The 15,004-nt window shown below is 52.3% G+C and overlaps 3 protein-coding genes across 3 annotated transcripts; 1 reads left to right on the plus strand and 2 right to left on the minus strand.

Annotated features, from left to right (window-relative positions):
- The first annotated feature begins 347 nt into the window (after window positions 1–347).
- BO66DRAFT_188231 (homeobox domain-containing protein) lies at window positions 348–2,949 on the plus strand. The gene is made up of 2 exons (XM_025642434.1): window positions 348–973; window positions 1,037–2,949. Exons 1-2 carry the CDS (start codon window positions 650–652, stop codon window positions 2,774–2,776), a joined length of 2,064 nt encoding a protein of 687 aa, XP_025499932.1. The 5' UTR covers window positions 348–649; the 3' UTR covers window positions 2,777–2,949.
- A 2,279-nt stretch (window positions 2,950–5,228) lies between these two features.
- Window positions 5,229–7,874, minus strand: BO66DRAFT_332287 (putative nuclear localization protein; the record flags this gene model as incomplete). Its single annotated transcript, XM_025644127.1, has 3 exons — window positions 5,229–7,156; window positions 7,378–7,509; window positions 7,772–7,874. 3 exons carry the CDS (start codon window positions 7,872–7,874, stop codon window positions 5,229–5,231), a joined length of 2,163 nt encoding a protein of 720 aa, XP_025499933.1.
- Window positions 7,875–11,158: 3,284 nt separating this feature from the next.
- Window positions 11,159–12,020, minus strand: BO66DRAFT_394817 (uncharacterized protein). The gene has a single exon (XM_025648079.1). The coding sequence runs from the start codon at window positions 11,620–11,622 to the stop codon at window positions 11,386–11,388; it is 237 nt and encodes a 78-aa protein (XP_025499934.1). The 5' UTR covers window positions 11,623–12,020; the 3' UTR covers window positions 11,159–11,385.
- Between the last annotated feature and the right edge of the window lie 2,984 nt (window positions 12,021–15,004).

Genomic DNA, 15,004 nt, shown 5'->3' on the forward strand with positions numbered 1-15,004 from the left:
TTCATTTTCACACTTTTTATTCTTGCTTTTCCCAGTCAGCTTAGTCGCTCTCTCCTTTTTCCTTTTCTGTGTTTCCTCATCGGACATAATAATTATACCTTCGTTGATCCTCTTGCGTTTTGGCTGTCGCCCCCCCCCCCTCCTCCTTCGTCGCATCCACCTCCACTATCTTCTCCTGGGCTACTCCTCTTACACTCTCTCTGACAATTGTTTTCTCTTTTCCTATTTTACACGAGAATCCACAGATCGACTGCAAGTATAGAATTATATACTCCCCGCTACTTCCAGTCTACTCGTTCCAATCATTACCGCCACTTCATCTCTTATCCTCGCCCTTTAAGATCCGATCTTCCCGCCCTATCCCACATCTATTCGCCCCTCCTACTCCTATCCAGTATCGTCATCAGTCAGTCTTTGGTGGTCCAATTGTTCAATGACCAAGTCCCTGTCCTCGTCATAGTTGCAGCTCGGTTGGCAGCAGCTTGTCAGGATCCCTCGAACACTTGGTCACCAGCACCGCATCGCATCGCATCGCACCGCACCGCATTCCACCCCATCCCAATCAGACAACTCCCCCACCCCATACAAGACCACCCTTCTCATATCCTCCTTCCTCGCTCATCTCTCCTACACTTTCTCGTCCGTCAACATGAACTACCTTCATCACACATACGCCTTTACGGGTGTGCCAATGGATCATCAATCGGTAGCCTTCGATCCGACAATGACCCATCCCTCCATGATGCACCCGATGGATGGCTACCTCTACCCACACCCTCCGTTCGACATGGTCGATTTCTATCACCAGCCTATCATGGACTACGACGAATATGCAGAGAACCTCTCGCGTCCGAGGTTGACCAAGGAACAGGTGGAGACTCTGGAAGCCCAATTTCAAGCCCACCCCAAGCCCAGCAGCAATGTCAAGCGTCAATTGGCGGCGCAAACGAATCTCAGCCTCCCCCGTGTAGCGGTTAGTGGTCTTCGATCGTGAAATGAAAGATTGTGGGAGATTTCAAAGCTAATGGTTATTTAGAACTGGTTCCAGAACCGTCGGGCAAAGGCGAAGCAACAGAAGCGCCAAGAAGAATTCGAGAGAATGCAGAAGGCCAAGGCGGAGGCCGAAGAGGCTGCTCGGGGGAAGTCAGACAACACAGAGACCTCGTCAGAGTCGAATCAAGACTCTAAGTCCAAGAGCGATGAGGCGCACGAAGATACTCCCAAGCCATCGACCGAGAAGCCTAGTGAGCGGACAAAAACGAACTCTTCCTCTTCGCGGTCCAAGCACCAGAAGACAAGGAGTGAGTCGGCCCGAGAGGCAACTTTCGCGTCTCTACAAAGAGCATTGAACGCTGCTGTTGCGGCGCGCGATCGGTACAGCCAAGACGAGGACAACAGCCATCCGGCTAGCGTGGATGGGTCGGTGTCTCCTACCACGACCTTCGCGGCCAACCCCCGAAGTGATAGCCATGACGAACACGGAGTTAGCTCGGGTGATCTGAGTCCTTCGTATGCACAGACGACGCTTCCCTGGGAGCCATCTCAGACCTCCATGGACTTTGTAACGGCGGGTGGCGAGTCGCTGACTATTCCCACTCTTGAAAGCCCTCACGGAATGCAGCTCCACTCTGAAGACTGGGCCGGTCACATGCAATCGTCGACCAAGCCAATCTCCGGGTACCGATCAGCTAGTGACGCGGAGGCTTCCTACAATACGGTTCAATATCCCATCCATCAAGACCTAGAATTGTCTCGACGGGGCTCGTCCGACGAGCTCGCTGACAGCTTCGAAGGCATTGGGATCAACACTCCGCAAGGGCTGTCGCAGCTCGTTCACGGGGCCGACCAAGCATCGTGGAGAGAGGCAGGCAAGGAACTTGACCTGGCTGCTCGCAGAAAACGCCCGAGGCCTGCTGCGATTGGTACCTCTAGGTCTTCGTCTATGCTCTCAGGCTCGTCGGCTATGTCACCAACAGGGAGACTCCCTGGCTACGGTAGCATGAGACACTCGAAATCGGCGCAAGGACTCAACTCTCGTTACGCTGGTGTGAGAAAGGCGTCTGCCGCACAACGCTCTCCTCTCAACCTTTCGACCTTTGCCGAAGCGGGATCTCTCAATTCCAAAGCCGAAATGTCATCGATGTTGCAACCCACGGTGACCGCAGGTGGATTAGCACCCCCCACACCTCTGACCCCAGAGGATCTGCATCACTTGCTTCCGAACACCCCAAGTGATGCAGGCTACTGTCTGTCAGCACAACCCACCAGCCAGCTGTTTCCCACGGCCCAGCCGATGCAGATCAACATTGCCTCCCCTCCGGCGACACCGTTGGCAGTGGATATGCTTTCTGGGTATCCGTATCATGGGGGCGCTCCGCCAATGTCGGCTCCCGCTCACTACAACTCCTTCCATGACTACACACCATGTGAAACCTCGATGACAGGCAGAAGCTGGCCCGATGCGACCTCCATGTCATCCCCGGAAGCTTCTTTCCAAAGCCCCTGCCAAGTCACACCGCAGCCGGACATGGCTTCGATGTCGTATGACAACAGCGCCGAACATGTTCCCGTGACGGACTCCCCGTCGTTGGTGTACACGACTACCGATGTGGACATGTCCATGTCAGCTGCGCTGGGAGGCGACTCGAAGCCTCGGGAATTTATCTATGAGTTCCCCAAGCAGCAGGAGGCCCAGCGATATGGTGCACAACAGCTTCCTTCGCAGAAACCAGAGGCATACACGTTTGCCAACAACAAAACCCCCAATGACTTCTGAGTTATCATTTTGGTTGGAATTGTGCGAATAATAATACCCCCCACCCTGTTCACCGGTCACATGTACTTATTCGACCCCTGCGTTTTATCTTGCGTCAGGGCCATGACTGGTTTCGTTTGACTTTCTTCTTCATCTGTGGAACCCTTGTTGGCATTACATATATATCCCCCAGGCCACGTGTGGTGGATTCCAGGAGCATTTCTTTTTCCTTATCTTTGAGCCAAGGGTTCAATCATAACTTCTTGTTTTGGGAACAAGCATGTGAAAGTTTTGGAAGCGGCTGTTTGTTTATTTCTTCTGTGTGTGCGCGTGTGGACATCTGGACATTTGGAGGCATTGGTTCACATCACCTTGTCACGTATCTACTACTACTACTACTACCACTACTTACTGTAATACATATAATCTGGAGGGGTGACGAGGCAGGAGTGTGTTGTGGCTGCAGAGGCAGAACGAACACCAACCGCCGAGTCTCTCGTTTGAACAAACCAAGAAAAAGATTCTTCCTGATTCTCGTGACGTCGTAGATACAGCACTTCATCATATCCTTTGCAGCTCTTGCATTCGTTACATTAACTCAGCCTGGAAAATAGAGGTGAATACTCTCTCCCCGTGTACAGTTAACCAGTTAACCAACTGGACTAGGATACGTGTTCTGCTACTGTCTTGCACTATAACCCATCAACTAGAGTAAAACGAAAGCCAGCACTGTCTTATACCACAGTACAGTATACAGTATAGTCCAGCCCCTCTCTCAACCATCCCACTCCTTATGTTCAGGTTCAGGTTCACCCTCAAGAAGCAGGAAGCGAAGCACCTTACACTGGGCAGGCTGTAACGCAACGCCTCTTCCCAGAGCCACCGATCCTCTCACCCCCAGTGTCGCATAGCAAAGCCGGTGGGTGATCACCACCATCCCAAGCCCAAGCCCCTCAAGACACCTTATAAGAAAAAGAAAAGAAGAGTCGAGGAAATCCGCCCTCGGGGAGCAAAGGAACTCGTCGTCCTCGCTCTGTTCTGCCCTGTCCTGCCCTCTTAGATCAACCCCCCCCCCCCCATTCAGAGAAAGTAGAAGGGATGTGATGTTCAATGCAAATCAATCTCTTCAATTTCCCTGGTATGCAATGCAAGGTTTCCCCAAAAGAAAGCTCGAAGACCGGGGTACGGGAGAGCCTAGGGTAGGGAAGAGGAAGGATAACGCGCACCTACCAGGCGTGTTTTCGGTTTTTGTTTTGTTTTTTTTTTGTTCTTGAATGAAGCTCGGCTCTTGGGCGGGATGATGTAGACGGATGATTGGAAGATTTACGACAAGCATAAAGATCATCATAGAAACAACTAAACCGTATTTCTTGCGTAAAGGAACAGGGCAAGAGAGATCTAACCTACTCCCTGCGGAATATCATGTTGGTGGTGATGTATGTTCTTGGACTGGCTGTAAGGCTACATAACAACAACCTATTCTCGAGCTGGGGGGCGACAACAGACCAGGAGTCACGGGCGAATGAGCTGGGTAGCGAGATCAGTGCGGTTGGCAAGACCGCCCTACTACAAGAAGAAATCATGGTGTACATTGTAGATGAGATACACGAAAATCTGGCATGCACTGCGGGAACAAGTCAAGTGCCTTGCCTGGCTGCGTATTAGACTCCACTTTCAAAGTTTGTGGGCTCATCTACAATACATCAGGAACCGCAACTCGTGGAAAACGGGGTTAGTCAAATTAATAATCCCCGAAACTGTGCAAGCTGTACGTGATCTGCATACCATAGACACATAGAAGAATAATCATAAGACATCTGACGAAGAGACAAAGCCGATCTGTATGCAAGATAAGACAGAAGAAAACCACAAGGTCATAATAAGGATGCCCAGACGAAACCGTTGTCAAACAAAAGCACTGTAAAATGGGTCGGAGTAGAGTGAGACAGAAGACCATCAATGCAAACAGAACGGAAGAGAAATCATCCAATGTAGGAAACGCGAAAAAAAGGAATATCACAGGGCTGACAACACCGAACCCAAGAGCAAAAACAAATGATTTACCGCCATCCCATCTGACCGCCCCTCTATCCTAGACATATGAAAACCATGCACAATCTCCATATTCGTGACTGCGGAACTCAGCTTCAGATTCTTGCAAAATCACCATTGGGGAACACAGAGACAGAAACAAAAACATGACAGGGTATAACAAAGGGTATAGACAAGGGAAAAACGCAGATTATCATTAGCCATTATCCAGGGGCAAAGGATAATAGAGAGCAGGAATGAAATGGGGTATGTCAGATACAACATCATGGGATAGGGAGAAGGTCAGATCAGATCAAGCAGGACTCAAGCTCATGGAAAACCGAATGATGCGTCTCTTTCTCAAATTTCAACAGCATCTTGCAGAAAAGACCCTGCAAACGCTCCCGTCGTGAACTAACGCCAGCTAGAACCTCTATCAATTTCAATATCCAGACCATCCGAGAGGAGTGCCGGATTGACCAGGCTGCGGATGTCCCGGTTGCATCGGGCCGCCAGGTGCCGGAGGCCAGCCGGGCATCGCTCCACCAGGGCTCATCCCCATAGCCATGCCCGGTTGCTGTGGAGCTCCAGCCATGTACTGTTGACCTGCTGGACCCTGCGTGGAAGGATATATGGCCCGTGCGGCAGGTATACCTGGATACTGCACAGCGGTGACTCCAGGGAAAGGCATGGCTGCCATTTGTTGTTGCTGAGGTGTTTGCGGATGCATTGGGAACGGCTGCGGCATCGGAGGTGCCGAAGGCCGAGCTTGATTGCGGGGCGACTGAGAGGCATGTTGCTGGGGAAGAGAGTGCGCGAGTGGCGAAGGAGACTGCTGAGGGTGGATCTGGGATGGAAACTGCGGCATTGCTACACCTTGCGGGCCAGCGGCAGAAATGGGCGATGGCTGAGGTTGCGGAGGCGGCTGGCCCCACATCTGCTGCGGCTGGGAGGGATACCCGTAAGGGCCTGGTGGCTGTGGCGTTCCTGCAGGGAGGCCAGGATTTGAACGTTGATGCATAAGTTCTGGACGGGCTGCAGGGACACCTCGAGCAGGCGACTGCGCTACAGGCGGCTGCTGATGGGCCGTTGCAGATTGAAAGCCCGGCTGACTAGATATCATAGGAGGCTGATGGGGGAGCATCGCTTGTGGTGGCTGAGCTTGGCTAATCGCCCCGGTCGAAGGCATCTGGGGAGACTGCATTGGCTGGGAGGCTGCTGGGGCCGCATCGAGTGGTCCAGGTTGCGAAGGCGCCGCGGAGGCGGGGATCTCACGCTGCTTGGAATAGAAATCTTCCAGTCCTTTCTGCCGATAGCTGCGCTGTTGGGTCAGAACCTTGTTGAAGTCAGCTGTGTGCGAAGCTTGATTGAGTATTTCCGCAGCTGTGCTTGGTTGTGACCGGTCTTGGTACGGCTGGCCGGTCATCTCCTGACGGGGTCGAGGCATGCTGTTGTACTCTCTCAAACGTGGGTCATCAGTGGTGGTCGCCATGTGGATCATTGGGAGCGGCTGCGAGAGTGAGACCGACGGCGGTGCGCCGATCGTCATGCTGCTCGGCACAGCCTCTAGTGCGTTGCTGTAGATGACATCGCCATGAGTCAGGGTGGGCAAAAAGTTGGCAGCGCCCGCTGCCTCTGCTGCCGCAGCATCGCGTGCTTTGGTACCACCACCGGGGCGTTTTTCGCCTGCGAGATCGTCCTCCGTGAATCCCTGCTTTCGCGCTTTGCCCTCCCAGTAATCATCACGCACCCGTCGTCCGTTTACAATGACGCGGCTGCCGAATTGGCGGAACATGGACTTGGCCGTCACAATGGCAATCTGACGAGAGCGGTATGAGTACGGCAATATGTCCTGTTGGATCAAATCGTCCTTCTCAATCTGGGTAGCGATTATCTTATGTAGAGACCGATTCTTGTTGAACAGGAGATACGAGTCTCGGTAACCCAGCACTCGCGCACACTCAGTGGCCAGCATGAACAGCTTGGTTCCACGCAGGGGCACGCGAAAGGTGCGGCATTTGTACTCGCGACCACCCTGGAGGTAACCCATATCATCGACCTTCTTCTCCCCAGCATCGTCGAATTCCTTAGGCACATATTCGTCACCGGCCTCGTTCAGCTGGTCGGTAGTGTGATCGCGCACAGTCGGGAGAGCCTTGACCAAAGCAGCCTTGGTTGGTGTGCTTTTCTCGGGCGGAGAAGCTTGTGACGGGGATATATTGGCGGATGTTTGGGCCGAAAGAGGCTGGGTTTGCATCCGCGGGGTTTGAGCATGAGCATTGGACGAGACTGGCTGGTCACTATTGGATGCTGTGGCTGGTCGTGGCGTCTTAGGAGGGCGACCCCTTTTCCGACGACCATGGTCGTCCGCTGTTTACAATTTGCACGTCAGTCCACGATCCCAGTAAAAGTAGATGTAGTGAGCGTCGGGAGCGAGCAAAGAGACAACACAAGACGACGAGCGCGAAAATCAACATGGTTCAAACACAAAGCTTCGGTGAAAGAAGACAGGATGCATGCGACTAAGTACGCTGACTTGTACGTCCTCCATCCGAGCTCGACAAAGTGAATTGCCGGACAATCCAGCGCACACATACCATCGTCATGATCCCCATCTGCGCGCGCATTCCCTCGCTGATCTGGGGTACGACTTCGCTTGACACCACGAGGGGCTATGCTAGGGTTCGTGGGCCCGAAGGATGAAGGAGGGATGCCAACGGCGACTAGGAGAAGGCCGTCAGTTTGGAGGTTGTCGCGGTGGACAAGTAGAAGAGGAATGGACACCCATAATGACCTCCATCAGCGGCAACAGAGCGGCTGCACCGCTGTTGACCGCGCCAATAAGATGCGACAATCAACTTACACCTTGGAAGCAATGCGCAAACAGAGACAAACTAGGTTGGATTGAGAAGAGCATCAAGGCACGGGACAGGCAGGTAGACGGGCATGTAACAGGATGAGACAAGCAGAAAAGCAAACACATACCGTTGTTTAAGGCTGCAGGGTTAATCGTGCCCGAGCCATCAACAAGATCTCCACCGATCCCATTCATCGGAGCGGGGACGGAAGAGTGGGAAGTGCTATACATGGCGGGCCAAGAAAGGACGGGAGGGAGGCGAGAAGTCGAGGGAGCCGTCGCAAGGCGGCGGTCGCGTCAGGCGAACGCGACAGGTATCGATCGGAGTGTCAGACGGGGTGGAGGGGAGGGGAGGACGGGGACTGGGTTGGCTCCCTGTGATGGGTGGGTGGGTGGGTGGTGGTAGGAGTGGTGCTGCTGCTGCTGCGAGACCCAAGGAAGAACTAGAGGGCGAGGATGCAAGTGATGACGAACAAAAGGAGGACGGACGGGCCACGAGTCGCGCATGCAGTGGTTGCTGGAAGCGGATCAGCGGAAAGGCTGGAGCAAATCGCCAGACGGAGATTGAATGAATAATAACGAAGGATGATGGGAGGATGGGGGTATAAAGGCGGTGAGAGGCAGAGCGGCAGAGAGGCGGTGAGGGATGGAACCACTAACACCAAGAGATGATGATACAAGTTGATGGAAGGTGGTGAAAAACAAACGAGAGATATGAGATGAGATGCAAGAGTCAAACAGTCTCAAAAAAGACAATACGAATGGATATGCACAGAAGGCTTAAGATACGAACACCCTGCAAGCAAGCAAGCAAGCAAGCAAGCAAAGAATGCGTGCAAGTAATGTGGCTGAATTGGATGATTGGGGGTGTGGCGAGTGAGCAAGTAGGGAAGTTATTGCCAGACAATGCACAGCCACATGAGGCTTACTAGCTGGCAGGGGGAAGGGGGAAAGGTAAGATAACAACACAATGCAACAATCCAAGGTTCCCCCGGTCTGCAGAACGCAGCGGTTCCTAGTTCAGGTGGAGGTACCAAACCACTAGTAGATTCCTGAGTCGGTACACAGCTGGAAATCAGCCGTGGATGATTCACAGCGTGCCGCTGATGGAACCGATCAGTGGGGACGGGGATGACGGGGGAAAAGAGGGGGGGGGGGGCGCGGAAAGGGGGGGTGGTGTGTGTATGCCTGTGCCTGTGCCTGTGTGGAAGGGAACTTAGGGGAAGGGAGGAGGAGGGGGGCGGCAATGGATTATGTGTGACCAAAGAAAGGATAAGGAAGTTTAGACGTGCGTGGGTGCAAGGCAAACTGACCGGGACGCTTGGTAGTTGGTACAAAATGAGGTTGAGTGGAGTGGGGAAGAAGGTTAGGTTGGAGGAGGAGGGTTGGAGACCGGACTGGAAAGGAAGGAAAAGAGAAAAAAATGGAAAAGAGGGAAGACGAGGGAGGGGGAAGGGGGGAAACAACAGGATGATGGATGATGATGATGATGAGGGGAGGGAGTGAAGAAAGGGAACCGGGACTAGTTCAGACGGGGAATGGGAAAAACAAAAAAGGAGAGTCAAGACTCAAGACTCAAGAGAGAGGGGGAACACAGAGAGAGGAGGTGCAGTGGAAAAAGGCGGGAAGGCGGCGCCACTCTTGCGCGCATTGGCTACCCGCTGCCACTCGCATCAATCCCCAAGAATGAACATAACAATGCCAAATGACGATAATTAACAACAAATGACACGATAAGTTGGAGAGATAATGTGGACGGGCTTCTCTTGCCTTTTCTAACCAAAAAAAAAATATGAAACAAAAATCAAAAAATAAATCCAACCAAAGGATCCCAATAAATGAAGAAACAAGGTGAAGTAAGATATGAGTAAGCCAGTCAGGAGACTGAAGAAAATGTGAAGATTACGTCGTAAGATGCCAGATGAAGAGGACCTTTCTCTTCAAACCGTCATTGCGCTTGCGGAGAACAATGGAAAAGAGCATGCAATCACTCTCCAGGGCGCGCTTCTTCAAACAAACGAAGAACTTGAACTTACGTTTCCCTCAAGTCTGTTTGTTGCTTTAATCGCATTAGTAACATGCATCCAGCATGTGGACGATCGGGTTGCGCAGACGGACAGCCAGCAGTCTCTCAATCGGAAAGGTAGAACAAACCAGAGGCCCTGTGCTGGTATTGAACCCCGCGCTCCCTGCACGTCTGATCGATGATAATGATAAACACCCCGGGCTACCACTTTTCATCGGCCAGTCAGAGCCAACTGTGCTTCAAAGACGTCCGAAAACCCTCCCCGAAGACAAAGGAGAGTCGGAGTCAGCCCTGAATGCGGCACCTACCCGATTACTGGATGGAGGCCGCGTTCTTTGTGCCCCAGCCCACGCAGATGATGAATGCACAACTTTCTTTCCTTGTGGCAGCCAGAGCGCACTGGACTTAGCAATGATGGCGTGGATTTGGCCGAGAATTGCGACGTTCGATTCCAGGTTCATCTACCTCGAAGCTGGTTCCAAGGAGCAGCTGCGCGAAAATGGAACCGCGCAATGGAGCCACGAAAGTGATACTATGTGATGTGATAGTTATGATCCGCCGCTGGGCCGACCGCGACCACAGGCGACTAGTTCGTAAGACAGCCAAGATTGTGAAGCGTAGTGTCTCGCGGGCTAAAGTCACTTTCCGCGCCGGGGGGAAAAAAGATGCGCGGTTGAGGGACTGGGAGCAATGCCACGATGCGAACGGTCGCGTCCGCGTTGACTCTGCACCAGGTGGGAGAAAGGGTGTGTAAGGAGAGTCGAGGGTGTCGCGCACGGTGCAGGTCAACACGAGGTGAGATAAGTGTTGGCCGGAGCAGAAGCGGGTGTGGCTTGGACCGGTGCTGGAATGGAGGAGCACATGCAATTCCACGAAACAGGAAGCTCGTCTAGGAGCAATTCGCGCCAGACCAGACAGCCCAAAAAGGGGACTGAACAAATCGGCAGAATCAACAACAACAAGGCCAGATAGGACGGGCAGGGGGTGGGGAATGAAAGGTTATCAAAGGGTGCTGCGAACGCGGACGATTGGCAAGCTCCGGCGTGTAAGATCCGAGCCTAACGAAGTCAGCGAGACAGGGTCCGTCTGGTCACTGTAGTCTCCGTACCGGTAGTTAACTAGTCAAGCCTTGTCAAGTGTCTGCAAGTGCACCCGGTTCCGCCAACCATGCAATCGCTTTGGATGGTGATGATAACAATCCCAATAACAAGTGATAATAACAAGCCAGGAAATCCCCCGTCGACTAGCTCACGGATGGATGGCTAGTCAAAATGGAGAGTAGCGACCGTCTTGAACATTGATAAGAGAATCGGAGACGGGGTTGAGGTCAGTCGACAGCGATGGGGGAGGAGGTATATCTACGGCAGATCACTTTGAAGGTTGTGATCGCATCATCGCTTCTCAGTATTCCAGCTACACTGCATTGTGTTAATGCTGGTAGGTTTCTGTATAGCAGGGTCGAAACACCAAGCTATGTATCTTCTTCCTCTGTCTCTGTCTCCCTTTCCCTCCTTTTTCTTTTTAGGTCTCTTTGTTCAATTGTTCAACTCTCTTGCTACTACAACGACTACCTTACTATTACCACCTAGCTAGCCTGCCTTTTCCGAAACGACAACTACCCCCAGTACTACTCCGGAGGACTATTCTCCTACAGCCAGTCATCGACCGTGAGAGATTCCCTGTTTGGAGTCTCACGCCTTTCCCCTTCAGGACCAATCACAAGACAGGCGCTTCTCCTCGCTTCTGGTTCGTATGAAGTCCGGATGACCCAGTCGGGCAAGTATCGTCACTGCCTGGGAGCTCATCGGGCCTGCAATGATCGAGCAACCTAGCTAGCGCTTGGCCCTGATCATCGGGGATGTTCATCATGTTCAAACCGAGTGGCGATCCGCCATGGCAAGGTGCTATCGTGACCCAGATTGCAGACGGAGCGAGGTTGTAGAGATGAGCCATGCTAGATAGTGATGATGAGAATGCAGAATCGAGCAATGTAAACCATCATTGTCGGGTTTCTCTGATTGAGTTCATCTTTTTAGACTTGTGTGACTTTCGTTCTAAGCCTTGGTTTGCGTGCCTTTTGTTCTATTTGGAGAGGATATTTTCAAGAGCTCGTCACAAAAGACTGATCGAGGGTTGGTGACTGGTCGGAGTGAGAGCTAGCCACCGAGTAGACAGATAGCTAGCTAGTGGCAGTAGTGTGTAGTGCAGACAACGAGCTGCAATCGGAAAAAATCCCGGTCCAGAGTGAGGAAGTCTAGTCAACAAAGGTTTTTTTCTTTTTCTTTTTTTTTCTTTTCTTTTTTGGTTACATTTCACAGCAGGCTGAAGAGTAACTAAAGGGTTTGAAGATGGGATGAATGATGAATGGATGGATCGACTCCAGGAATCCCGTCGTGGCTGAATTGGGATGGGACATCATGGCTGGCACTATGGCAGATGACCCTCTCGGGGCGGTCGGACGGGTCACTTGAGCGGGCACTAAAAAGAGGGGGCGATCAGGGACCGTGCGTGCTTCCGGGAAGATTTCTTAGTTAGTAGTGGTAGTTAGTAGTGGTAATAGTAGTAGTAGTAAACACGAGAGACATACTTTTTGACATACAACTACGAGGACATATGGATATACGCACATATAGACATACTCACCATCCCCACCATGACATAATTCTACATAGCTCCGATAAAGGTTCTCTACTCGAAAGAGGTCATTTGGCTCGTCTTGCGATCACCGAAGAAGAAATACTACAAGCTCATCCGTACGCACTGCTCGCCTTCGCCTTTCTCCTGAAAACCATCCTTGAACCAATGACGGAGGATATTTTCACAAGGTATGCAGGCTGCAGGCAACGCAGCCTAGAGGGTAAAAAAGAAACGTACCACACATCCCCCTCTCGAATCCAGAATGGCAAATGATAACCCACATCAACTCTCTCTCCGAGCCAGTCAAGGGATAATGTTGACTCAAAGATCTCCGACTTGTTGCGGCAAAAACTCCACTCATGCACGACCGGACCTCCGTGCCGTCGGGCCCAAGCTTCAATCCTCATCTGCACTGAACATTCCATAAGAGCTTGTTGTGAATAGTAACAGCCAGGTCGAGGGGAGAGCACACCTGGGAAGGCGATCCAATGCTAGCTGAAGGGAAAAGAATCCCGTCTACACAGCATATCGTGCAAGAGAGGTGGGTTGCTGTATCTTCCCTCCCCCCGCAAACGGGGTAGGTCAAGCTTTCTCTCGACCCCAGAGCAACGCAGCTCATCCTTGCACAAATAAGAGTGGTCTGAATCAACAACGTACTTCTTGCTCACTGTGCTCTCGAGCAAGCGCCAACGGGGACGCACAACTCCCCAGCTAGAACAGTCTCAGTTCCGATTGGGTGTGCCAAGCGGCCAAGATCTCACCGGCAAGGACGGCGTATGCAAGTCATCAGCAGGACAGTCTCGGTCGACGTCGGCGTTGGAGCTGGACCGTCTGGGCAAATCTCTAGACACAGTCGAGGGCCTCTGCTCTCACTGGATGGGCTCATTTCCGAAGCATCACAGACCCTCTCGTCTTACAGCATGGCCTATCATAGCTGAGGACGGAGTCGGAGCACTACATCCAAATTTACTGCGTCTCCATAGTGCTCAAATCTTAATGGACTAGATATCGCGATGTCGTCGACATCATCAACGGTATTCTTTGTCTCGCAGGACTCAAGCTCTGTCGTCACTCAAGTCGAGCACGAGATGAGGCGTGCATGTTGACAACCATCCTAGGGTCAATCCATGCATGGAGGGGCGTATCGACCTCCAGGAATGTCTTTGCGTCCGGTGACCCTTTGGGTTCAGTTCATGTACGCCATTCATCTATGCTCCGGTTGCACATCGACCGCCCGGCTCACTGTTTAAGAATCCTGCAGTATAACATGTATAGCCTCTGAGCATGCCCAGATAGCCGGCTCTGTTTGGTCTGTATCACATTGAATCGTTGTCAGCCATGAACGAACGGTGGCGGGTGGCATGCGGTACGACGTAGTACGCCTGGACTTCTTTCCTAACGGGGATCGCCAAAGACCTCATGGATTCTTGTCAGGTCAGGGCAGCAGATTGAGTTCACTTGAGGTTTGGTAGTTCAGTTCGAGCATGTCTGCCTTAGCGAAGCTAGTTTATCGGCCAGCAGCTCTCAAGGTCTAGTCTATGGTTGACCATCTCAATACTTTTTGGCCTGGTTGGCTATCCCAGTACTTCTTTGGCCTGGTCGGCCGTCTCAACGCCTGCTTAGTCTCCGGTTGTCTGATCAATATTCCGACGATTGATGCTTCGTAGCGCCAGTAGTGATGGTGTATCTGATGAAGATAGCAATCTGCTTCCAAAACACCTGCAGCTCTGCCCCAACTGCTTTCTCACGCTGGGTCCAGAAGTATCGCCATTCAGCTACCATGTAGCAGCAGCAGCCCCCAAATCCTCTCACGTGAACACTCAACAATCAGAACCGAACAGTATGAACAAGTAGTATGCATCTCCAATGCCTATACCTATGATGACACCAAACCCCACTTCCGGCAGAGAAAGCACCAGATCCAACACCACCTAGATCATCGACATTGTCACCTACATGTATAGCCATCATACCGGCCTCTAGTCCCGATCCGCCACCAAACAATCAAGCCCACCCACCTACAGCACATTACCTCTCGAACCACCACCACAAACCAAACCCACCCAAGCACCGCGGCGAGTCCTCTTTCCTTCCTGATCAACTTTCATTCTCAATCAATCACATCAAACCCCGGGGACTCTTCCAGTCACAACGACCACACAACCCGACCTTCACATCAGCCCACCCACTCCCTCTTCCCAAAGCAAAACCATCATAGATCCAACCCTGACCACAAACCCGACCAACAAAACAAACCAGCAAAACCGGGCAATCGACCCTTCCTCCCCCAGCCATCATTCCCCTCGATCCAGACCAAGCCCTCAATCGAAGAATAATTTCCATCCCTCCCTCCCAGCAAGACCACAACACCAGATCCTCCAGACCCCAGAAGACGCGTCTCCCCACCGCACCAACCGACCCCCTCCCCCGGCGCAGCTCTCGCGAGAACAAGAACACGAACCCACTTCATCAGACAATCCATCACAGAGCGGGCGCCATCAACGCTGGATGGGAAGCCAGAGAACGGCAGTTACACTTCGCGCATCAACCATGAGGCGGGGAGAAAAGAATCCCGCCTCCTTCGAGGAGAAGAAGATATGCTATATCGCTTATCGTCGGGTTCGTGCGGGCGAGGAATGGGGACTCTTACCATCAGGTTCTAGGTAAGACCGCCTCCACAACGGAAGAGACAATCGCG

The sequence above is a fragment of the Aspergillus aculeatinus genome (genome assembly GCF_003184765.1).
Source record: "Aspergillus aculeatinus CBS 121060 unplaced genomic scaffold BO66scaffold_53, whole genome shotgun sequence".
NCBI lineage: Eukaryota > Fungi > Ascomycota > Eurotiomycetes > Eurotiales > Aspergillaceae > Aspergillus > Aspergillus aculeatinus.